The sequence below is a fragment of the Diprion similis genome, chromosome 9 (assembly GCF_021155765.1).
Source record: "Diprion similis isolate iyDipSimi1 chromosome 9, iyDipSimi1.1, whole genome shotgun sequence".
Classification (NCBI taxonomy): domain Eukaryota; kingdom Metazoa; phylum Arthropoda; class Insecta; order Hymenoptera; family Diprionidae; genus Diprion; species Diprion similis.
The window spans coordinates 1,306,608-1,330,441 of NC_060113.1; the positions used below are offsets into that span (position 1 = coordinate 1,306,608).

The 23,834-nt window shown below is 39.6% G+C and overlaps 4 protein-coding genes and 1 long non-coding RNA gene across 6 annotated transcripts; 2 read left to right on the plus strand and 3 right to left on the minus strand.

Moving 5' to 3' along the window:
* Window positions 1–1,275: 1,275 nt before the first annotated feature.
* Window positions 1,276–2,485, plus strand: LOC124410219. 2 transcript variants are annotated; one of them, XR_006929581.1, is made up of 4 exons: window positions 1,276–1,685; window positions 1,757–1,890; window positions 2,129–2,273; window positions 2,310–2,485. It is a non-coding gene; the product is annotated as an uncharacterized LOC124410219 (long non-coding RNA). The 2 variants fall into 2 exon arrangements; XR_006929580.1 differs by having other exon boundaries at window positions 1,276–1,890.
* Window positions 2,486–6,838: 4,353 nt separating this feature from the next.
* Window positions 6,839–8,350, minus strand: LOC124410209 (carboxypeptidase Y-like). Its single transcript, XM_046888415.1, has 2 exons — window positions 8,000–8,350; window positions 6,839–7,908 (listed from the first exon to the last, which is right to left on the minus strand). The coding sequence occupies exons 1-2, from the start codon at window positions 8,213–8,215 to the stop codon at window positions 6,982–6,984; spliced, it is 1,143 nt and encodes a 380-aa protein (XP_046744371.1). The 5' UTR covers window positions 8,216–8,350; the 3' UTR covers window positions 6,839–6,981.
* A 5,708-nt stretch (window positions 8,351–14,058) lies between these two features.
* Window positions 14,059–15,431, minus strand: LOC124410212. Its single transcript, XM_046888420.1, has 3 exons — window positions 15,240–15,431; window positions 14,413–14,865; window positions 14,059–14,210 (listed from the first exon to the last, which is right to left on the minus strand). Exons 1-2 carry the CDS (start codon window positions 15,255–15,257, stop codon window positions 14,422–14,424), a joined length of 462 nt encoding a protein of 153 aa, XP_046744376.1. The 5' UTR covers window positions 15,258–15,431; the 3' UTR covers window positions 14,059–14,210; window positions 14,413–14,421.
* Window positions 15,432–18,265: 2,834 nt separating this feature from the next.
* On the minus strand, window positions 18,266–21,146 carry LOC124410217. The gene is made up of 6 exons (XM_046888426.1): window positions 21,040–21,146; window positions 20,075–20,323; window positions 19,786–20,000; window positions 19,135–19,489; window positions 18,323–18,659; window positions 18,266–18,287 (listed from the first exon to the last, which is right to left on the minus strand). Exons 1-5 carry the CDS (start codon window positions 21,040–21,042, stop codon window positions 18,360–18,362), a joined length of 1,122 nt encoding a protein of 373 aa, XP_046744382.1. The 5' UTR covers window positions 21,043–21,146; the 3' UTR covers window positions 18,266–18,287; window positions 18,323–18,359.
* Window positions 21,147–22,217: 1,071 nt separating this feature from the next.
* On the plus strand, window positions 22,218–23,107 carry LOC124410211. The gene is made up of 2 exons (XM_046888419.1): window positions 22,218–22,510; window positions 22,598–23,107. Exons 1-2 carry the CDS (start codon window positions 22,233–22,235, stop codon window positions 22,830–22,832), a joined length of 513 nt encoding a protein of 170 aa, XP_046744375.1. The 5' UTR covers window positions 22,218–22,232; the 3' UTR covers window positions 22,833–23,107.
* The last annotated feature ends 727 nt before the right edge of the window (window positions 23,108–23,834 follow it).

Sequence of the window (23,834 nt, forward strand, 5' to 3'; positions counted from 1 at the left end):
CGTGTTTTTTTTTTTAATCTTCCATTTATTTTACTCCTATTCCGTGAATTTTGGAAATGAAGATTTTACCAACAAAGAGAAATAATTATTATATATTGCCTAAGAAAATATCTAGTTTTAGTGATAGAAATTTATTGTTAAGAAATTACTCGTTAATTATTTGTACCGTCGCTATTTGTGTGTCTGTGTGAATAAAAAATATCAATTTATGTACATCTTCCGTCTACGTGAAACTAAACCGCTATCTAAACAGAAATGCGAAGTGCTAATTATCGCATGCTGCTTGGAAGTCCCATGACTACAATTATGACCTTTTCCAGTAGACACAAACATCGAAAAATTTTGAATTTTCCAAAACAAAAATATCGCTATAATTATGCATGGATTTTGACTAGAATAAAAAAAAATCGCATACATTTAGACAATCAGGTTAAAAATTTTACGAAAGAAAACGATTCCTAGATCAGCACCGAGATATCGTTTCTCGGATGAAGATATTTTTCAGCCAAAAACCCCAAAAAATCCAAAACCACTTCAACTTTAATCCAGCTTTTTATTCATTGTTGGACTTGGAGATTGCCGAAGTTGCCTTTAATAATTATTCCACACCGTTCGCCATTCTACCGAGGAAGAATTTTCTGAAACTTAGTTAACAATATTGATATAAACTTTGATCTCAAGAGTATGTAAGAAAAAAACAAAATAAAAATGTAATAAGAAATGATTAGCACGATCATTTTGCTCTGCGTGTTAAATGCGTATAACAAGATGATTTTCCATTCGAAATAACCCGAAGAATTAGTGCGTTTATAATGTATGTACGTTATGGCGGTTCGTTTTTAAACTTTTTTTTTCAAAGGAGCTCGAAAAATTTGTGACAAATCGGGTGACCCTTTTGAAACATCCAAATTTCGGTGAATTATTCATGAAGGTAATTGACGGTGAAGTTTTTCCTCAGAATATAATTGAAATTGTACCTTGGGGTTCAAATTGTTTCGACGATTTAGTCCTGAGCTCCTTTCCCCCACTTAGGGCTTTTCGAAAACTTACAAAAACGTGTTATTCTTACAACACTCTTGCCGTATATCGCCAATGACAATTACCGTAGCATTGTTATGGTTGAAGCGGATTGTATGGAGAATCTTCAAACTTGTTGATAAACAGATCCAGTTCAATGTCAGCGACGATTACCTTCCAGGTGCCAGTCGATAACTCAAGACAGTGTGTAAAATCGTGATCGCAAATCCATTTCATAGGTCAGTCGAGTTTGGAATACAGTGCGGATCAGTGCGGACCGTTCGACCAAATGAAGAAAGGCTGGTTTAATAACACAGCCACACAAAAAAAACGACTTTTGGGTCCAGAGGTCAGACCATGTTCGTCATACGTTTTTTGGGTCGCTGAAACGAAATCCCATCAACTAAGGATTTTTCATAATCTCAAAAACAGACCGATATTATGAAAAATTAAACTATACATTCCAACGCTAAGTCCAATTAACCAAATCCCATAAAGGTTTAACCCAATGATTTTTTAGATTACATACATCATATTCCAGTGAAAATTAATCTACGCGTCTTAAGTGTGTGTTAATATTTCGTTACGATAAATTATATATCTACAGTGATGGAATCAGACGTATGAAAACCCAACAAATTTGCAGATCTCGTTAACGATTCCCACCTGTAAGTAAACACAAGTGACGCCTCGAGCTCTAGTAAACGAAATTTTATTTATATACTCTCGTTCGAGAAAGATTTCCGAGTCGAAGTCAGTCGCTGGAAAGTAGCGAGACGCGGATGATATCGCTCGTTTGCTGCAGAAATCGTGGATATTTCCACAGTGTGAATTCAACGTCCAACACCCATCATGAACCTGCCGCTGATAATCGTGAGTATATACTCATTCGTGTCCATAATAACAACACAGATTTGAACTATCGTCTTTACACTGCGGGGTATTTCCCATGGAATTTGGATTTGAGTATACTTTTGAATCCATTAGGTTCAATTAACCACAATAAATTTCGAACATTGGACTCTCCTGCACTGATTACTTGACAATATCGTGGCTTAGATCTTCCACACTATTAAAATCCACCTTGTAAAAACTGCCCTCATTATACCAGATCGGCATTTGCTGCATTCTCTTGACCCCTGATCTCATCAGCGTATCGCACCAACGTGGAGGAGGTGGTGGTCATGGTGGTGGTCATGGCGGTGGTCATGGCGGTGGTCATGGCTTTGGCCATGGTGGTCGAGGTCGAGGAGGAGGTTTTCACCGACCCGGAGGCTTCGGGAGACCTCCAGGTTTCCGCAGGGGTGGCGGATTCGGAGGATTGGGATACGGTTACGGTTTTGGATACCCACGTTACTGTTATCCATATTGTTTCTTCTTCTGAATGGACCGCGATTTACTGATAAACTATTTTACCAATATTGGAGTGTATTCCTCCACCTGAAAGCCGATTTTGACATACCTATGTACTCCCTTTTTTATCGATATATATATACAATATGATTTGATTTTTTAATTACTTATATCATAAATACACATGAGACATAAATTTTTATTTATTTACAGAATTTAGGTGTAGCAACAAAATTATCGGAATATACTCCAGTTTACACTATAATATTAACTTAGGCGATATTATATGACATACGTTTTACATAATCATACCTATATTCTAAAATATAAATTATACGTGCAGTATGTCAGTCAAATTTCACACAAGTGATCGTAATAATGGTCCATGGTTTGGGCCACTGCATCATTGGAAACAAAGAAGAAAGACATCAGCAGAGGTGAGGAGCACATGGCTGACCGGCTTCTGTGCTATTCAGCAAGGCTAGCTTTAGCCTCGCAGGTTGAGGTAATTGAGCCCATAGAGGCCAGGAGTGTATCCAGGGTAGGATGGACTGACGGAATAACCCCCGACGTAGGCGGGAACTCCACTGGCGTACCCGTAACCTCCTGCGTAAGGATAACTCGAGCCGGTGAACAGACCAGAGGAAGCTGCAGGACTCCATCCCGGACCCCTCGAGGGTGCAACGCCGATTCCGAATATTGGAAAAGCGGTGGAGAAGCCGATGGCGAAGAGTGAGATGATCTGCTGAGGTCAACGAACCAACAATCGTCTCGATTATGCTTTGTTATTATTTATTCTCGATGCTGCAGGACCATGGAGAGACGGTTGGAGGATGGACTGGAGTTGGTGGATTTTTTTTCAGGAATAGCGTATACAATGTACCTTTTTACCGCATTGGCATTGAAAACTCCACTTTTTGTGGCAGTTTTCGTTCCGTAAAGTGACGCTTTATACGGCAGCGAATAAAGTTGCGGAATAAAGTCTTTATTCCGCAGTTTTGATGCGCAGTTCGAAGTGCGCATCCCAAAATGCCGAATAAAGTAGCTTCGTCGAACAGATCGCGACATAACCTCACTCTTTGTTTTGCTTTTCAATGCCCATATCGTAAAAAATATTGTATGTGGCATGCCCGTAAACCGTTTTTTGGCTCGGATAATTTCAGTACTCGCTTCCGGCTCGCCTTCAGCTCGTCCTGAAATCTTAATCCTTGCCAAAGAAACAGCCGGTTTACGGGATTGCCACATAAATAGCTATAGTTTTAGTCACCTTTATAATTACATAGCACTAATTATGGTCAAATTCTTGTATGTCTAATCGGACGTTATGTCGACAAACGGTGCTGAGTGTTAAAAATCCTGGTTCCTAAACTTGGTCAGAGTGAGATTTTGGTCGTGAATCACGTGATTGATGATTTTGAAAGTTAAATTGGTATAAAATACCTACATACAAATGATACTACAACGGTGGGTCAAAAATGGTGCACTTTTGCCCTACTCCAAAATTTTTTGAATGCAAGAATGATGATACGAAGCCGAAAAATAACTCACCGTGTAATAGAAGAGCTTCATTTCGACGATATGAGCACTGATTTTGTTATTCTTTTAAATTGTTTTTTCTTTTTTTTTTGTCTTTACTATCGAGGAGAAAATTTATCCCGTGTTTTTAACGTGTGTACAAGACGGCCAAGGAGATCAGGCAGAGATTTGAAGGGCGGGAGTCTGCGCTGCATCTTATATACTCCTCGGCAAGATGCATTGCCGAGATGCTCGGCCCACAGTTAAGATGTTGTGCAACCAAATTCTTCTAATTGCCTTCAAACGCACTACCGGGAACCACGAGTCTATAAACTTTTATTATCTCTTGTCGCGTTGTATTGCCTTGCATATTAAAAGTTCGCGGAAAAATAATGATCATCGGTTTTTTAACGCGTGTCGCGTTTTGCAAACCCTTTTTCGTATTTTTCTTCTACAAAAATTACAATTTTTATGCTCAATCGTCTCTCTGTGAATGTAGACTATTCGAACAAAATATCAAGTCCATTTTTACTCCGTCCCGATCACAGATTTTTCTTTGCTTATCGCTGAATCCTTTTTTCGCCATTCGCAGTTCTACTTTAGTTTTGCTAGTTTAGGAAGTACTTCTACTACGGTCACCCGGTACAGTTTCGTCGTTACACCAACGCAATAGACACGGCGGTTTACTCTTGGTCATATTACGCAACTCGATGGTCTATGCGGCTGTGGCTATGGCTATGGCTCAAATCTATTACCATTTTTACTATCTTCTTTGCGGTTGTGAAATCCATGCGTCCCTTTATGACGCCTCAAGGCTTGAGCCGAGGAGTATGGATCATTCTCTGACAATTAAGTGGATCTTGTGTGCTTTTATTCTTCCGACAAGGTTTATAACGACTTTAATTTTTTTTTTTTGAGGTGCTTAAAACTGTATACTGGATCAAAAATTGGCGAAAAGATTTTCTCTGCGGATATTTCAATGATTTTAAACTTTGTGGAAAATATCGAAAGGCAGCAGACTGACGGTCGGATTTCTTTGTGGAATGGCCTATACCTGCGTGAATTCTAGTATTGCCGCATGCGTTTAACTGAGAGGCTAGTGACCCCCAAAAAATTGAGCCTCAAGCTGGTGCTCACTTTTAAATGAATTTGCGGCCACTGCAAAGTGTTATCGGAAATACTCGACATTCCTTATTCTCGATAATGAGGTTGAGACTCGTTTCGTCAGGGCTCGCTAGAACCGAAGTAGCCTGTTGTCCGATGTGTTAATTATAATTGCAAATTCATGCTAATCACTGTGCTGAACAATACTCGAGAGCGTGTTACTCGTAAATATCTGAATGCAAATACCTGTTTAACGTATAAGTTCGTTAAAGTTCTTTCTTCGGCACGCGATCTCCGATGTGCAAAAAGTATGCGACGATCTAAATGTAAAGAAGTTACCAATCTATTCGTGACGATGAACTCGCGTATGTAAAGTGTATTACGTACCTGGAAATAATGCCTTCTTACAATTCGATTGATCGACAGGCTTTTCAGATGTCAGAAGTAAATGCTTTTTCATTATTCTTCATTTGTCATTATAGGATTGAGATGAGTTTAACGCACGCTTATTTGTGAAATAAATAGCGAAATTGGTTGGGAAGATTAGTCCGGATTAAAGAGGCACGATACGTAAGGTTGCTCTACAAAAAAAAAATCCAAATGTCAGTCCTGGAAGATGGTCCAGTAGGCTAAATTCAAAGAGTCTTGAGAAAAAAATTAAATCGACTAAGGTTGATAGAAACATTTTTATTAAAATTTTTCTCTTATCTAATTAAGTTTGCATAAAATAGTATAGTATAGGGAAACACATTTTGTATTAAGATATTAAGTAATTACATTTCATGTTTTTCTTACGCCTTAACGCTGGCAAAATCATCTTTCACTTTTTTGTGATCTAAATCACGAGCGATTTCACTCTCTATTCTCAATAGAAACAAAAGTTTAGATTTTCCTGTGATACTAGGGAAAAAAATTAGCGGGTCACGATATTTTGTACACGTGTGTACAATAAGGTCTTAAATTTTATGCAAGAAATTCGTCGGAATTGGATTGCAACGAGATATCGATATTCATGCTATCCTTTATTTTTTCAATATTTTTAAAAATCAAGGTACCATTTTCAAAAATTTGATTTTCAAAATTGAAAGGCGGAAAATTTTTAGGGTTTAAGGCCTGTAGCGCTTTCAGCCTTACGGTTAATCTAGCCCCGAAGAACCGAAAGTTCGAATAATTTGACAAAGTGTACTAAATGCGTGGAGCGAGTTGCCGTGTTGCAGGCGGAAAACAGATCTCTTGTGTGATTTATTTCTTTAAAGTGGGAATTTTATGCAATTATCGCAGACAGGATAGGATTTGATCACATATTGATAAACCTTGAACAGTAATAAATGTAATTCAAATTATACCCATGATTGATTATAATATTTAAAATTATATGCCCTATATTACGAGACTTTGGTTAAGGTTGCAGTGGAAAAAGCTTCCACGACTAATTTGTAAGGTAATTGAGCTCTAATGATTCAGTTTTTGATGAGTGAATTTTGAAAAGCGTGTAAAGAGTTAAAGATTCATTATCACAAATTCACTAGTGCTCTACCTCGATGATAAGCCGTAATAACAATTTCTACGAGTGAATTAACTCAAGGTGAATTTTCGGTAATAAAGATACGTTTTTCGAACCAGCCCAAAGTAGGAATAATCAATCGATCCAAGTCCTTGATGATAAAATAAATAGAATCGGTTGAAAATTTATCCAATATCGTGAAAAAAGTGTCGTGGAATCATTTTATACACCTGAGATACAGAAGCAAAATGCCTGAGATGGACAACGTATAGCTTTTTGTTACCCTTCATGTTATTCCCAGAACCATTAATGCTATCGACACAAAACATCCATTGTTAATGTTACCGAAAAAATAAATGCCAGTAATAGTTGAGTCATAATTTCACCGGTGAAATGAGTGCCCAAAGACCGAGAATTCAGCTTACCAAATTCACCTACACGGACTTCCGCGTATTGCCCATTACACAGCTCACTGGTTTAATAATCATCTACTCAAAATCTCCTCTGATATCAATACCTCCAGCACCACCAGGATTATTAACCGAAGCTGGAAGGAAGTAATTATTCCAATCAAATTCCGTCGTCGTCTGGCTCTGCTCTGTGCTTTTAGTTGCTCTCTTCTCGCCTCCGTTTGTATCTACCGAAAGCTCTGGCTCTACCGGAGAACTTGACACCTCAAGCTCTGTAACAAGCCCTGGCTCTGTTGGAGACAACCTCGGAATGTGAAATTCTTGATTAAACGTAACCCTTGTTGAAGACTCGGTCGTCGATCCTGGGGACAACTTTTCCTTTGAATCATCCTCGTGGATTTCCGTCTCATCCACCGTCACGCCGTTTGATGAAGGTGACGGTGCCGGTTGACGCGGTCTGGGCTCTTCGGGTCGATTATAATTTGACTGTAGTGGTGGATAAGGTTTGTTGTCATTTGGTTGTGGTTCTAGACCAGGACTGTTATATTCTGGTTGTGGTTCTCGACCTGGTTCGTTATAATCTGGCTGTTGTTCTGGACCAGGTTCGTTATAATCTGGCTGTTGTTCTGGACCAGGTCTGTTATACGGTGGTGGAGGTGGTGGACCACCTCCGTTATACGGTGGTGGAGGTGGTGGAGGTCCATGGTGACGTGAAGGTCCATGGTGATGTAAATGGAGTGGAGGTGGTGGAGGTCCATGGTGATGTGAGGGTGGAGGTGGAGGTCGTGGTCCCAGAGGCTGTCGGTCATTCCAATCGTCGTAGAACTGGTTAGAATAAGGACCTTTCATGTCCTTGTGGTAGTCGTCGTTGTAGTATTCTCCAGGGTATTGAGACGACGGAGAACGTTGATGATTCCATTGGTTTCCGGGAGAGTTTTCTGGGCAGACACACAGATTCGAATACCGTCGATCCGGATAACGACCTGATTGTGTATGGTGCCAGTCCTGAAACCGAGAAAATTAAAAGTTGGTGAAAATCCATGACGGAAAATATGAAGCAACAAGGCTAAAGGAGAACAATAAAAGAATTACTTACGTAACCATTTCTTCCGTGGTTATGATCATCGCTGAATACATTTTTCGAGCCTAACTTGCCGGATATTAGAGTGATTCGCCCACCGTCATGCTGTCTGCCTGCATGCCGTTCTCGACCATGCAATAAATTTTCAAGACCAAAGCCTCGCAAGATTATCTGGGCTGCCGCGTGAGCCGAAATTATCACGACGGCTACGAAGATCAGAGCCAAACGCATCACTCAGGTGCGAATCTTTTCTATCTTTGGCAGTCGTCACACTGAACTTCGAAAAAATAATCTCACGCCGATTGGAACTTTAATTGACGTCACAGATGAGGATGATCCAATGCCTATAACCAATGACACCCGACTGAATTGGGGAGAGGCGCTTGAAGCCTTCTTATATCTAACCGGTCCTTCCGCTCAACGATGGGTACGTATCGCGACTTTGCGAGTCCACCTCGCTTTTTCAATTAGCAAAATTGAGGCCCAGGGACGTGTTTGACGATGCCAAACCCCGGACCAAATGGCCGTATACATTATTGTCTTTAATTACAACGAGATTTCTCTTGTCAAAATACTGACGTAGCACGTAACAGTAATTGCACTACTCGGTAGGTACTCGGATAATTCGTCTCAAGGTTGGTCGTTTCATCAAGGTTGTTTCCATGTCTTTGTTGGTTCGTTGCGTTATGGAAATTTGGCCGAAAGTCATTCGGACATTAAGGTAGAAATTGGTGCCATCAGATACTTAAGGATATTCAAAGTATTCGCTATTTAATACAATGCTAGTCATTCTTCATTTACAATTACAACAGGTCACCTCTGACATCTAAACACATACCTACTGGGCAGATGTGTCTGCATGGTACACATGCGATACTTGAGTTCATGAATATCGTGGTATTGAGCAATTAAATTGAAGATTGTTATTTAACTTGTTTTTAGCTTTAATACCTTTGCTATTAAATTGCAGTATAGTCGAGGAAATTATTTGCACGTATAACGGATGATTTTAATCAGCATGTAGCGCAAATATTGTAGTTAGTATATACAGTGAAGAACATAATATAAACAGTACAGGAGTGTTGCAAATACTGGTCTAAAATGGGGAATAAAAATTGTGGAATTTTTTGGTACTGATACCGGATTCGAATAATGTTACGACATTAAGGACATGATATAAAAAAAAAACTCGTTATAGAATTAATTGACGATATCGCGATTCGGTTGAAGCGAAAATTCCGCGACTACCGCTTCAAAATTTATTTGCGTATATAAGCACTGTTGTTATATTCTGAGAAGTTTTCAGAAAAGAATCCTTCATTTACTGCGTGATTTGCCCACCTTCTCTTATGATTCACACTCACGCAATCAATTGACATGCGATCAAAGGTCGGCTGATTAATGGAACCGTTCAATTCAATTAACATGCGATATTTTGATCAGCGAAAGAAAACAACGCAAACAGTTCGCTATATCAGTATACAATGTATAAAAAAAGTTGTTTTACAAAAAAAAAAAATAACAAAAAAAAAAACAAACACCAGGGAAGTATATTGATGAGCTAAAATAGTTCCATCCAAATTATTGCTGCAAGGAAAAGTTGGTGTATCAAACAGAAATTATAAGAATAAATTAGCATGGATAATCGCTGTTCATGTTTGTTTATTCTCTTGATCATTACAACGACTTTTAATAACGATGAGCTGGTAAAGCAATAAAATCTGCCCGGCCAAAAGAGGACATCAATCAACACACTGACAACGAAGGTATCCCAGCTAGGTCGATGTCTTCTGTTTGATTTTTGTTGTAATATGTTATAGTAAACTACAAAATAATAATATGTTCTTGTGGGCGACACTGCCAAATGAGCACTTGACATGCTGTAGTTTGGAGGGTGGCTTCACCCCCTTAAAGTATTTAACAGGAGATGAAAAAAAATTACAAGTCGCTTAGTTTTCAGTCTACTATAATATATTACCAAAGAAATCAAATCGGAAAGATTAATCTGGAATATTTTCGTTGTGAGTCTTCGCGAAGCGCCAGCAGGTAGGCAAACTGCTAATACAAAGTGCAGCTTCGGTTGCCTGTCTACCGGCGTCGTGCTACGACTGTATATCCAAGATATAGCTTCGGTTGCCTGTCCTCTGGCGTTGAGCGATAAGTTTCACAAAAAAAAAACTTCCGGTTTGAAAAGACGGATAAGCGTCGAATACGAAAAAAACACTGAGATCTTTTATATTAAATAGACTTTATTTACAAAACACGCGTACAAGTAAACAGTATGGCAAGAATCCATTATAGTATAACTAATTACTAAATCTAATATTCTGGCGTTCCGTAGCTCGTCGAGGGTGGAGAGTAAGAATGGCTTGGGGGGCCGTAAGCGGGCGATGGAGCCGAGTATGAGTGCTCCACAGGAGCTGAGTAAGTGTGCTCAACAGGAGCTGAGTAAGTGTGTTCAGGAGCTGAGTAAGTGTGTTCCACAGGAGCTGAATAAGTGTGTTCAGGAGCTGAGTAAGTATGTTCGACAGGAGCTGAATAAGTGTGTTCAGGAGCTGAGTAAGTGTGTTCAGGAGCGAAGGAGTGCTGCGGAGTGTAGCTGATGACCGATGGCGAGTAACTGGTGTAGACGGTCGGAGAGTGTTCGTAAGTCTCGGGCACAGAGGGTGGCGAGTTTAGCTGGTAGGTCTGGATATTGATGGCGGGCTTGTTGGGGGTGGGAATGAGGGACGGAAGTTTGCCGAGACCGGATATACCAGAAACAATGTCGCCGAGGTCGAACCTGGGTCTGTTATCGAAGCGGCCACCGATTCCTCCGTTAAACGCGTTCAGAAGAATGTTCCCGAAGATCGAACCGAAAGGGTTTCCGCCCCCAGCGCCGCCGAAGAAACCGCCATTTCCGCCGAGGAGACCGCCAAAGCCGCCACCGCCGCCTCCGAGAAGACTGCCGATTCCTTCCAGGAAGCTTTTCTCCTTCTTTTCCTTGAAAAGGCTCTTCAAGTCTCCTTTAAGACCGCCCTTGAAGAGGCCCTTGATTCCGGATTTGGCACCGTCAATGAGCGCAGCACCACCGTCGAACACGATGTTTTCCGCCACTCTGGCCGCAAGAAGCGACTTGAAGAAGGTGACCTTGGCTGCCTTCACTGCCGCCAATTTTGCCAGCTTTACAGACGCTATCCCGGCCAGGAATCTCAACTTTGCTGAATTTATTCCACTGATTACACCCAGCTTCGCTTTGGCCAGAGCCTTGAATGAACCCAGGATTGCATCCTTTTTCAGCTTGGCTCCTTCCTTGAACTTCAACGCCGCCTCCTTGGCGTCTGCCAGAAAACCGAGCTTCACTGCCTTCACCTTTTTGAACAGTGCTTTCTTCGCTCCTAAACCGAATCCCTCGGACGTCGCGACCAGAACCACCACCTGGTTTAACGACAGAAAAATAGTAAAATTAGATGGTGAAATGAACTAGTTTTTTATAATTGCAATACGTCTACTAATCACAAAAATTATTGTGTGATGGTCGCAGTTTTAACATCAACATTTTTTGCAGTGTGGTAAAAAAAAAAAAAAAAAAAGAAAAAAAAAATTCTTCTGTATCAAGGAATTAAGCGTGTCAAAAAGGAGGATCAAATTTTCTGAACTTACCACTATTAGGAATATCCTGAATGCGTGCATGTTGGTAGAATTGAAATGCTACTTGTGAACGAGCACACTCGAATGATGGACACAAGCACCATTGTCCTTTATTTATACGCGGCGAAACATCCCTACTGGAAGTCACACTTTCCCATATTTTTCCGCCTCGGGGCTTTTACCACGGTATTTACAAACTCACTGGCTTCTAGACGAGTGTACAATTTTCACGCTACAATATTGGGTGGGCAATTTTCCCAGAACACTTTCTCCGCCCTCTCTAAATATGTAATACGACTGCCTCGCCAGCCATTGGGCAACGATATTTCAAACGTAAATCGGTCTCCATTGAATAAAATTATTCGGAAAGAATTTTATTGAGAAAATGAGAGACGAAGAACGGACCAAAGACCAAAAAATTATCAGTCTATTGAAACAAAGACAAGTCAATATTTCGAGAAAAAATAACGGCAACAACATGTCTACAATCATCAACGCAAAAAATCATTCACTACTCGGCAATCAATTGGGTAATTTTCCTCGTTTTTTGTCTGCAGTTGATGATGTTGCGTTGAGAGTACCGTACCGAAGAGGCTTGTAGAAAGAAAAGTTTACACGGTCGTCGTCTTTCTGTTAAAAAAAAAAATAAAAAAATAAATAATATTAATTAGAACGATTACATACGACAGTAACACCCAATTACCAGTTATCAATATAATCTTACTTCAGAATCTCGCGATTCCGTCCTGGAAGGATTTTCAGATATTAGGCTGCGGTTTTTTGGGTAAATCTTTTCTCGATTAGCGTACAGATTGAGCGAAAACTCTGCACCCGTCTCCTCGGTCGCTGCTAAGATGAAGATAAGAAATTCAAGAGTATTGTACCCATGGCGTAGACCAAGATCATTAATACTACGCGTCTTCAGGATAAGACCTCACACTCATTTTTAACTCCGGGCTTTGATTTTTCCTCAATGATTTCTCTGGCAGGATGGTCCTGCGGCCGATCTTCTTGCTCCGGATTGATTGTGCTTTGCTTTACCAATCTTCTGTAGCCTTCGGATCCTTTCTTGCCACTGTAGAGATCATCGAATATCAGGGCAGCCGATGTCAGTATCGAAACCCCCGCGAGGACCAGCCACATTGCCAGCTCAAGACTGACCTGGATGAGAAAAATTGGGCGGTTTTCAGCTGCACTTCTTACTCGGTGTTTCACGAACCGAAGATCGAGAAACCTCAACGAACCTCGAGAATCACTCGCAGCATGACCATCAAGTGATCGTTTGCGTAGATCCTTTGACACGTGGTAAAAGGCAGCAGGGTTATCATCAAGAGGAAATCCAAAACGTACAAAAACGTCTTTGCGACGATATTTGTTGGCCCGTTTATTCGCTCCGGCAAGCTAAAATGTGAAACGATGTGTCGAAGGAATGCATTTTTTGTTTATTTCAGGAGACCTTAAACCTGATAAGCCGAATCAGCACCTAATTAAACGGTGCTTTTCCTGTTCTTAAAATGTTTGCAAATATGTTTAATAATGTAATAACCTGGTTTGGATGTCGAGGCTCGAATTTTGATCAGGCGAAGTATTGATGTCACCGATTATTTCATCGCTAGGTATAACGAAGTTCGGTGAAAAATCCGGCATCTCGATAATTCGAACAGGATTTTGGTCCTTTCATAAATACACCTAAACGTCCTTGACTACTTATCGTACGTGGTGGTATTCATCTGGAATTTTAGGTGTAGAATTCCATACACCCAAATATTTATATCTACAAATACGGCCTTCTAACAAACCGGAATTTTATCTGTCGATCCGATCGCCAATTTGCGTAACGCTAAACGAAAGATATAATAAACTATAAGCACTTATCATTACACCGGGTGAGGAGGGGAAAAATTATAATAAAAGATTTTAATCTGTCCTGCTCTAGATACTGCAAAAGTTTACGACACCATAATTTATTTATTTTTTCTTCTTTCCTTCTTTCTTTCTTTCTTTACATTACGGGATTTTTTATTTTTCTAACCGCGTTACGTGATCGGGAACAAAAGCTAATCACGCTCATTCGATATGCGCAACGTGTTTCGTTCCGGACATATATTCAGGCATCTACGTATGTATTATGTGGTACAAAGCATTTAACGAAACGCAGACTAAACGTACAAAGTGGTCAAAAACAGCGATAGCATAGCTCCGCTTAAATTCAACACTGTTCAAATAAACACGGGAAAATTGTAAATTTATTCACTGTTTTATTTCATTTTTACAAAATTACTGGAGATTTTTAATACAAATTTTTCGTCGGTTAAAATCTTGTTCAAAATTCTTCTCATACGATTACCTTACGCAGTACAAAAATTTATATATACATATCGAATTGTACATATTACTCATATGTTAATATAACTAATTAAGTACAAAGATAAGAACTATAGATATTCAAGTAATACTTTTTTGTTTTTTGGTAACCAACAGAGAGTTCCTACTTTCCTTGTCTTCACCTTCAGGCTTTTCTTCTCCACACACAGTTCGTGGATGAATTTATATCGCGTTCCGGTGAATCAGCCTCAACTTAGAAATCACGCTCCAGCTTTAAAATGAAAAAACAATATAAATATACGCATATTTCAATTGATCCTAAATAACGTCAGCAAGAAATTTTTTTAATCTTCATTAACAGCAATCGGCTCTTCAGGCAAGTCAATCTTCGATCTCAAGGATCATCGGTAATACTTGGAACATAGATGTACGGATTCGTTGTTGTGTTTTCCGCAAAAAAGTCGTCTGAATACCTTGGCCCTCTAAGCTTTGAGATCCTTCGATTGTTCCTGCAGTTGATGTACGGATCTGGCCGCTCGTTTTCCGCCCTTGTCCACATCCTCTACGTCACGAACGCGTTCGATGAAGCCGTTGTTCTCCAGAATTTTTTTCGGGAGTCCGTAAGCGAAGATCCCCGGCCTTTCGGCCTCGACTTTGACCTCATCGACGCTTCCATCGAGGGCCGAAACCCGGTTGAGGCTGACCCTCTCGATGTGGCCGTTGTTCCCAACCGATTCATCCCGCAATCCGTACTTCTGGACTCCGGGACTTCTTGCCGGACCCACATTCCTCCTGCGGGTTGTCTTGACGCCCGCTTTCTGTGAAATTGCCGGGATTTCCCCGGCCGATTTGGGCAGATCGTCGTTCTTCCGGTTCGAAGGCGCTGCCAGAGTTGCCTCGAGGGCCATCAAAGCCAGTAGCGTAATCTGCAGTAATTTATGGTATGCATTATTATTATATTTACAAAAAAACACCCGGTTCCAGAAAATCGCCAGTGGTTTTCGATACGAGATACTAATCATAGAGTATGCAGCATTTGTTTCATCAACCAAATATGGTGAACAAACATGCAAATGAAAGAAATGTCGTTTTTATTTATGCAAAAAATTGTTTGGTTCAACAGAAAATTTATCCGAACAATGCACTTTCGCAATTATTGAGTGAAACTAACCACGTTTCTATTTTAAATCAGCGAAACATTTCTGTCACCTTACATTCGGTAAAGTCAAAACCTGTTTGATTTTTTTTCTTTTTCTCTTTTAATCTAGTGTTTTTGTTTATAATCGAAAAAGGCAATTACCAGGACGAAGTTTCTCATGGTGCAGTGTTCCTTGTGACGAAAAACCGGGAAATTATTACACTGTAGATCGAATCGAGTACCAACGATGGTTTAATTAACTTCCGGCTTTGCAAAGCAACTGGTACAGACTTCATACGAGTTCTGAGCTCACCTCGTGGTCGACACAATGCTTATATATACCTCAAGGCGATCTCGAGACCGACTGCTGTGCCAACTCCGTTCCATGTATTATTTTAGAGGCTGCTGCACACGCTCGCAGGACGTTTAAACCAGTTTTCCTGCGCGGATTCACTGTAACGGGCGATTACGCGGATTCCCGGTACTCAACGCGATCCACCTATTCCGCTCAAGAAGGCGCTACACTCACGGTAAAGGCCGCTGACATCCGCCCATTTGATTTTGACCATTCAAAATACGCGTGATTCATTAACGGCGCGAAACTAGCACTGGCGTCATTCCGTCTGATGAACTCCGAGGGAGATTATTATCGACTTTACTGCCGATTCTCGTTTCTTGTCCCAGTTCGGTATTTGGGGAAAGTTGAAGAATAATTCTACTCGACGAAGCGTAGTGGATCTGATTTTGCCCAAATGATTAGTCGCGATGTCACGTACGTGTCGAAAAAAATCTCCAATCATCAAACTCTCAAAATTTTCCATCATTTTCCCTATAGTTTTATACGCTCATTGCTGAGCTTCGATGATTCATTTCTCAAATGCAAAAAGATGTTTTCATTCTGTGATTCGACGTGATTTGTTCAATCACGTTGTTCGCGTCTCGCAAGTTGTGGCTTGCTCACGACTGTCCTAATTTGTTTTATGAATGTAAAAAACGAGATAAGAAAAATCAATATATAGTTTCCTAATTCTGAAGAGTGACGTAGGGTGTTAACAGCTCGTTGCTGTCGTAGTATTGTCATTTATCCGTGCAATATACACACACAGGCAGGTGAATTCTGCTTGTAAGCGTTCAACAATGAATGACTAACGCAATTCCGATCGCTACACTGTCATTAGCACCGCTGCGCTAACGTTCAGGACAATAGATGAAAAAATCGACAATTCTTCCGTATCGCCATTCTCGGTTGCGAAAAACGTGACAAACAACGAGTCAATTTCCCGTTTAAAAAAAGCGATATAATTTTCTTTCGATTCATTCATCAATCAGTATGCTAAATCACGAGTATTCAAGGGAAATTGATACGAAGCTCATTCAATAGCATCGTACCTGCAAAATTTTTCAAAACGTAGAATAAAAAATCGTCAAGAATCACGCGCAGCGGATTATTAGTTTCTCGGATACTTTTTTTCCTGTTAAAATTAAAAAATTATTTTATGTTACGGGAATGACAAACATGTAATTAAATTTATGATTCTTCGAAATCTAGAGCGTTGCGTATTTTTTGTTTCTTCCTCTTCTTACCGTATAATCAATGAGCCAGAGTTTTGTACCTTCAATTATTGTCTTATGACGTCTTTCTAAGATTTGCCTACATGCAACCAGTAGCCTTTGATGCTAATAGGCGAACTCATGCTTGTTGATAATTGCGCACAACTATCATTATGACGTGTCATAAACATGTGTTACCTGCTAATTCTCGCAGGAAATTTTCCGTAGCTGTGTATCCAGTGAAATGTTTAAAGTAACCATCACGAGATTTCTTCGAACCTAAGCAACGATTACAAAGTGGAACTACTCTCGTTAATTTGCGGTTCGTCAGTCATTCGTAACCGCAAGATATCTCCACGTGGCTAAATGCGAATATTTGAGTATTAAGAGCTCAGTATGTCGTCGTAAAATAGTGCAGTTAAAATTGTCCCATGCGTGTTGCTGAAAGTAGGTTTCAGGGTTTCAAGAACTGAATTTTTCATGCCTCGGATTTTGACCCTGCTTAAATGAACGACAAAAATCCGTTGCTGTCATACGCCGATTGAATTCGATATCGCGGTGATTCCACGTCTAACGATCGATTTGCAAGTTCAATGAACACGAATAAATTTGAACGCGAAATAACTTTGCCGAATTTAGGATCGAGGCGAGAATAAAATTCGTTTCTATCACGCGTACCATTTTCAAACCAACGATTATTCTTTCTTCACGATTTTTCATTATACAATTGGTACAAGTTTTTCTGTTCTAAAATCCCTTTCAAATGTTCGCGATAAAACCGATCTGTCGATATAAATTTCCTACCATCACTTTCATTCGGGAAAATTTTATTCAATTGAAGTCGAATATTTTTATAAGTATATAAGCTGGTATTATAAAATATCCAAATACATACAGAGAAAATTCAGGACATATTTGCCGAGTTCTTTCACCAAATTTCAGGAAATTTTTATTGATACCGTTTCAATTCTTGCGTAATACTCCCCTTCCCTTTTCATTTTAATCATGTACCTACAGGCGAAAAGAAAGCAAGCTTGAGGTTAGATTTAATTCTAAGAAATTCGTGTAAGCGTAATCTAAATAATACGGAGAGTTTCTGCTTAGCAGATTATCGCGTGAAATAATTAAGTATATGCATAAAGAATGATTCAGTCGCGATGATTGAAGCCTTCCATTTACTACTGTAAATGGTATGACGAAGCGCGATTGTACATTCACATATATGAATGATAAAAAAAACAAAACGCAGTAACAATTACAAAAAACTCAATTTGAGTCGTATATAAAACAAATTTTACGTGTGGGAGTTATTACTGATTACACTGATGTACGAATAAAAAATGAAACCCAACGTTTTATCTCTCTCTATTTATAGTCGATGAAGAAAATATTCCTTTTAAAATTAATGGTAATAAATTATAATTATTAAATATTAACCGTAGCATAAGTCTATGAATTTCTTTTCGAGTCTTTTCTGTCAGTCAGTTTATGATTTTCATCCAGCAAAAAATGCTATAATTTACAGTCTTAATTGAATTGCTCACAATTACTATGGAGTTTCGATTTTTTTTTTATATTTATCGTATTTGCGATCACGGGACATTGAGTCTCAGTGAATATCGGTGGGAATTTCAGTCTTGCTTAAATCGAATTTTGTCGAAGTTTGAAAAGTGTGATTTCGTCTTCTACATCATCTTCTTTTTCCTCCAAACTGCGTGATACTCGAACTTATCAATAATCGTCATAATATCTGGGTCTCTGGCGTCTCCCATAGGATTTATAGGGCGCCCCATAATCCCCGGTCGAATCGTACGAAGGTCTGTATCGTCGGTACAACGGAGTTTTCTGGTAATACGCTCTATTCTCCAAAACTCTGGTGCGGTCGTTCTGCTGATGGCGATAACGGAAAAGAGGCCTGAAGATAATGTCCTCGGCCACGGCCATATCCCCCGAATCGTTCTGATAAAGCGAACTTTCGTCTGCTGATGCTGTGAAAATCGCTAAAAGTTCCTTCGGCCCTTGGCTCCTCGCCTGGAATTTAAAAATAATAAGTATGAAGAGATGAAAAACGGGAACATCTTTCCGAAAACTTTGAATAGTTTCTCAAATTTATTTTTAGTGTATTGTTAATATGTATAAATGTTCAACAACATAGTATTATGGCAATGAAAGACCCACAATCATCGATTTACAATCCAAAGAACTTTATTAACATATTTTTATAATCAATATCGATCGATTATTAATATCATTATTATTATTATTATTTTTTTTTTTTTCTTTCAACGAGACATTTATTTCATTTATATTTTCATAATATTTTTCTTTATACCTACGTATATCGTATACCTATAAAGTCGTTATACGCCATCACCATAAGTATCGATAATTTCCCCATAAATTTCTACACGTAGCTAGCTATAAAATCATAGATATTATTGTATTTGAACTGCAACCGTGGGAAAATACTCTACGAATTGTAACGATTCGTTGATCAGTGTTTTACCTCGATTTCATTCGCCGGATTATCCGGTTTCTCGGGCAGGATTACAGTGACTGGAATCCTTGATCCATATTTCGGAATATCCTTCTTCTCCGAAGCGGTTGTGTCGGAGTTTTTTATCTTCAATTCCGTCGGCGCTGCCAAGGAAAGAGCAAGCACGGATTTTTGAGAACCAGGTAAAATTTTTTCTTTCACAACCGCAACAACTGGGGCCGATATTTTATCCTCTACTACCTCCGGCAGGCTTATATTCTCCGGAAAAACTCCCTCGGGAAGTTTGATCTCGCTCTCCTTGATGCCGGAAATCTCCAACTTCTGGACTTCGGTCTTTGTCTGAGAAGAGGCAGTCGATTCCTGCGGTGAATTTTGGTTATTAGGAAATATTTTTGTGTCAGGGATTTAAATTACCTTTTAATTCGATTATGTTGTATATAGATGTATTTATTTCTTGTAAAAAATCTTTATTATCTACACAGCTAACAAAGTTACAGAGATATTTACAACACATATATTTATCGAAAAGTTTCTTCAAAAGAACTTCTCTCGACTTTGATCCAAAATATTTTGTTCACGAAGTGTGATCGATATTAGAAATTCAAGGACATTTGCCAATTTTCCGAGTCTTCGAGCTTCGATTAAATCTGGAAAACCACCTTTTCCGGTTCCGGGATGCTGCGGCGAACTATCGGAGGATCAGCGAGCTCTTGATCACCGATGGGAACGACTTGGACAACTCCAAGCTCATCGACATCTGTGTCCTCGGTTTTTTCCTTCTCGGCCTTGAGAGTTGCGGCTTCCGTGATGTTCTTCCGGATGTTTTCGAGGTCGGAAAGCGGGGCCGTAAGTACCTGCTGTTTGTAAGATAAAACCTGCGGCAAACACAGGGTGAAACCAACTTGTTCTCGGTTTGGAAAATGATCCAGCGAGTCAGGATCATGCTTACCACGTCCGGAGTCCTGGCGGGCAGGATGACGGTGTCCGTCTTGACGACGAGACCGGAAAGCGTTCCGTCACCGACAACCGACTGCACGGCGTCCTTCACGACGGGATCCTGGACGATAGCTGCGACCGTCTCATTCTTAGTCCTCGGTGTCTGCGGCAGGAGTCCTTCAACATCCTGCGGACTTATCGGCTGTCCGAAAACAGCGGATGCCAAAAACGCGCAGACGGTTACCTGCAGGGTGATTTTTGCCTGGGGAAAACGGGTAGACACTATTCATTTGTTTATTTATTTACTGGTTTGTTTATTTTACTGTGCAGTAGCCCAACAGTCATTATAATTAATCAGCGATCGATTACAGGACCCGATGGGCTTAGACACCGCAAAAGTATGAAAAAAAATAATGGAAGATATATGAAATGTTAAAGGTTCGGTACCGCTAGAATAAGCCAGCAGACAATTTTTCGCAATTAGACCTGAAAAATTTCTTCCCAATATCGACATTCATGCCCTGAGCACTTGTTTCGCTTATATCGAAGGCATGCACATGCCATGGAACTTACCGTCGGTTCACTTTCTCCGAGGAAATTATCTATCACTTGTGATTTCGAATACTTAACGAGGAATTTACTGTTGCTTATGTTGTTGGGAAATACGGCGCCTCTAATGACCAACGTTTCCGATTAGTTAAATATCTACTTACAATTATACTTCAGACCGACAATCTCGCAAGGAAAGTCAGAACCGAAGTAAAGATCAAATTTATCTGACGCAAATAGTAAGTTTCTGAGTGCGTTCCGAAATTAGCTCCAAGTGCTGTCAATCATCTTTTATCTCTTTTGTGCTGCCGAGTTCGTGAGTAGCTCTGACTCTGTCCTAAGGAGTTTCGGAACGCACTCTATCAGGGATATTATAGAGACACGTAAAGATCACACATCTTATGGCATATAAATTCATATACAACTCACCATTTCGCGCCCTAATTCTGATTTACTGGTGCTGATGTCAATTTAGGAATTTTCGTGTGTGTGTCCTGTGCAGCTGGCTCGAGAAGATCAAGATTGTATCTGGCGTGGCGGTAACGGGTCGTTCTCGTTTTATATGAGGTGACGAAAAAATTATCGACCACTTGCTAAACGAAATGTGTATTACCCTTGCAGCGGTACTTACGTACGGAGCGCTGTCGTTACCATTATTATTACCTTCGATAACCAGCCGTGACTGACTTACTCAGTGTCAGGGTCAGGAGAAAAGTCTCTTGCTCAAAGAGTACATTTTATTATTGCAATGACGATGTTCGGGAATGAGAAAACACAATTCCGTGATTCGATCATGTTTCCAAATTTATTTACTCCTTAATATTACCTCCTTAATTACAGGTATGTAAATCGTAAATTAAAATACTCGATTTTGCACGATTTGATTGGCTCGTTTTTATTTATTCACCACTGATTTTGAGACGCTGTATTTACCTCCTGGTTCTTCCTCTAACGAATGCCAGGAACGACTAATTTTTCGGGCATAAAGATCGTGACTGAAAAACTCACGTGGTTGAATAGAACTGGTTGTCAAGTTGCGGTTTGCGGATCTCATTATCGCTTTGACACATTCATCCACACTGTCGGTGCTACTGCAGTAAAAACTGCTGACTTGAGACGGGAACGAGTAAATAAATAAATTAGTCTTGAACGTTCAGCTCCGTGTTTTGCAAATGTGAAATTTTTTCTTCCATCTTATTCTCTTTTCAAACGACTGGTTCAGCGTTTTTAATCCCAGTTATATGAATAAAAAAGTAGAAATGTGTGTTTCAGATGAATAACGTAACACGAAAATCTGTGGAACTGGTAATCTCTTTAAGGAAAAATACCATCGATGTTTATGGCGTCGTGAGACACTGAATATCGGTTACTTAGCATGAAATCATCTCACAGTTTGTCGACACGTGGTTGCTAATGTTTAGCAGGTCGGTTTTGTTTGCGGTTCTTATACGGACAGGTAGCGATGATATAAAAGGGATGGTGGATGCCCCCGGTGGCAGTAGAAAGAGAAGTCAACATCCAGAAAGAAGCTACAGAATTCGCTGGACGTTCTGAAAGCGTGTAAAAACAAATCAATTCAATTCAATCAATATATAGAATAAAATACAAAAGAATAAAAAAAAATGTCCGAAACCAGGAAGCTAATTTTAGTGCTTTTCTTCGTCGGAATCCTTTTTCATTTCTCCGAGCAAAAACCAGCAGCTGCGGAAACCTCGACCACCACCGATTCCACGCCTTTTCATCCCGCAGGAGAATCGGAAACCGATTCGTCGAGCGAAAAAACTGCGAAAAATTCCTCGGACATTCACCGAAAATTCGTGCCCCCTGTATCAGAAGACATTCCTTTCGATCCAAGCTTGATTTTGGCCCGATCAGTTAGGGACCTGGGAGATTCAATGGAAAACGGACCGTTTTATCATCAGTATGAAAATGGAATTCCCACGTTTTACTTCGCCAAGTTTGTCAGGATGCCGAGATCCGTCAGCGGTTCAAAGTTTGTTCCGGAAAGAAACGAACACTTTGGAATGCCCGAGGATGCCGATAAAACCCTCAGGAGGCTGGCTAGAAGCGCAGAACAGGATCTGGATGCTGCAGAGGACGGATTCGTAATCAGGCCACTTTTTAAATACCGGCAGGAGCAAAGAAGATCAGAAGCCAGGCGATATCGAAGCAGGGATTCCGGCAATTATTATCCGAGATATCCGATATTTCCGGGAAAATAAATTCCTGCATGATTACAGTTACGTTGTTTTGAGTATAGTTTTATTGTACCGTTTTAAATAGATTATGACATGTTAATGTGCACACGATTGTGAATTCGAACCAGTCGTACGATTACGCCGTGAAATGATTGGATTATCATTTCTGATCATTGAAATCATAACACGTGGATGGGCTATGCGATTTAATTGTAAATATTGTAAATATTATATTTGGGTATAATAAGGCTGATTTTGTAATACATGCGAATAAAACAGTTCGAAACTAGATTATATAATATCGATTTGGTGTCACGATATGATTCTCATCTTTTTAACCCTCAGACTTTGCCTCTGGAATTGTATAGTTGAGTTTGAAATCTTTGATAAAGGCCACAAACTCACAATGCTACTTCTAAATTTGACAATCGAACTCTTACGATTACACAAGATTGTTAATTTCCTTATTCTAAAGGACTTCTAGCGAAAACAACTTCTAACTTCAAAACTGTACAAATTTGAAAATATTCTTTATTCTACAATGGAGTTTTCATTGATTAAATAATCCAAATCACTTATTTATCTTATTGATCGGACCAATGAATACTTATAGGTATGTATAATTACGCCTTGCGTCACAAAAAACAATGTACACGCATGAAAGTCGGGTTGTCAACTATGAAACGCGATTGAATACTCCTTGCGTCACGATAAACGGCAAACAGATATGCATGTTAAGTTGTTAACTAAAAGGCGCAGCAGAATTGATTGTTCTTTTATTTCTCAACCAGCTTTTTTCAACGAATTAATTACTTGATGTGATGATGTGTGAATTTTTTTCAGTTTACTAGGTCCCGAGAATATAAATATTATGAAATTCCTTCCCTCTTTTTCTCCTACCTAATTATGAGGGTTCAAAAATGCCTCTAACTAACGTAAGAAAATTATAATAATATATAATAAATAATTAAGATGGAAGTACTCCTAATTGTTTTAATTTGGTTAAATATCTGAACAAATCAAGAG

Excerpts from the sequence above, each read along its gene's own strand:
- LOC124410209 (XM_046888415.1), bottom strand. The coding sequence starts at position 8,215 with ATGCGTTTGGCTCTGATCTTCGTAGCCGTCGTGATAATTTCGGCTCAC. Across the intron at positions 7,909-7,999 it reads ACCACGGAAGAAATGGTTAC|GACTGGCACCATACACAATC; the intron begins GTAAGTAATTCT and ends TCTCGGTTTCAG.
- LOC124410217 (XM_046888426.1), bottom strand. Across the intron at positions 19,490-19,785 it reads AGCATCCCGGAACCGGAAAA|GCAGGAATCGACTGCCTCTT; the intron begins GGTGGTTTTCCA and ends CCAAAATTCACC. Across the intron at positions 18,660-19,134 it reads ATCCGGCGAATGAAATCGAG|GCGAGGAGCCAAGGGCCGAA; the intron begins GTAAAACACTGA and ends TTTAAATTCCAG.
- LOC124410211 (XM_046888419.1), top strand. The coding sequence starts at position 22,233 with ATGTCCGAAACCAGGAAGCTAATTTTAGTGCTTTTCTTCGTCGGAATC. Across the intron at positions 22,511-22,597 it reads GACCTGGGAGATTCAATGGA|TTCAAAGTTTGTTCCGGAAA; the intron begins AAACGGACCGTT and ends ATCCGTCAGCGG.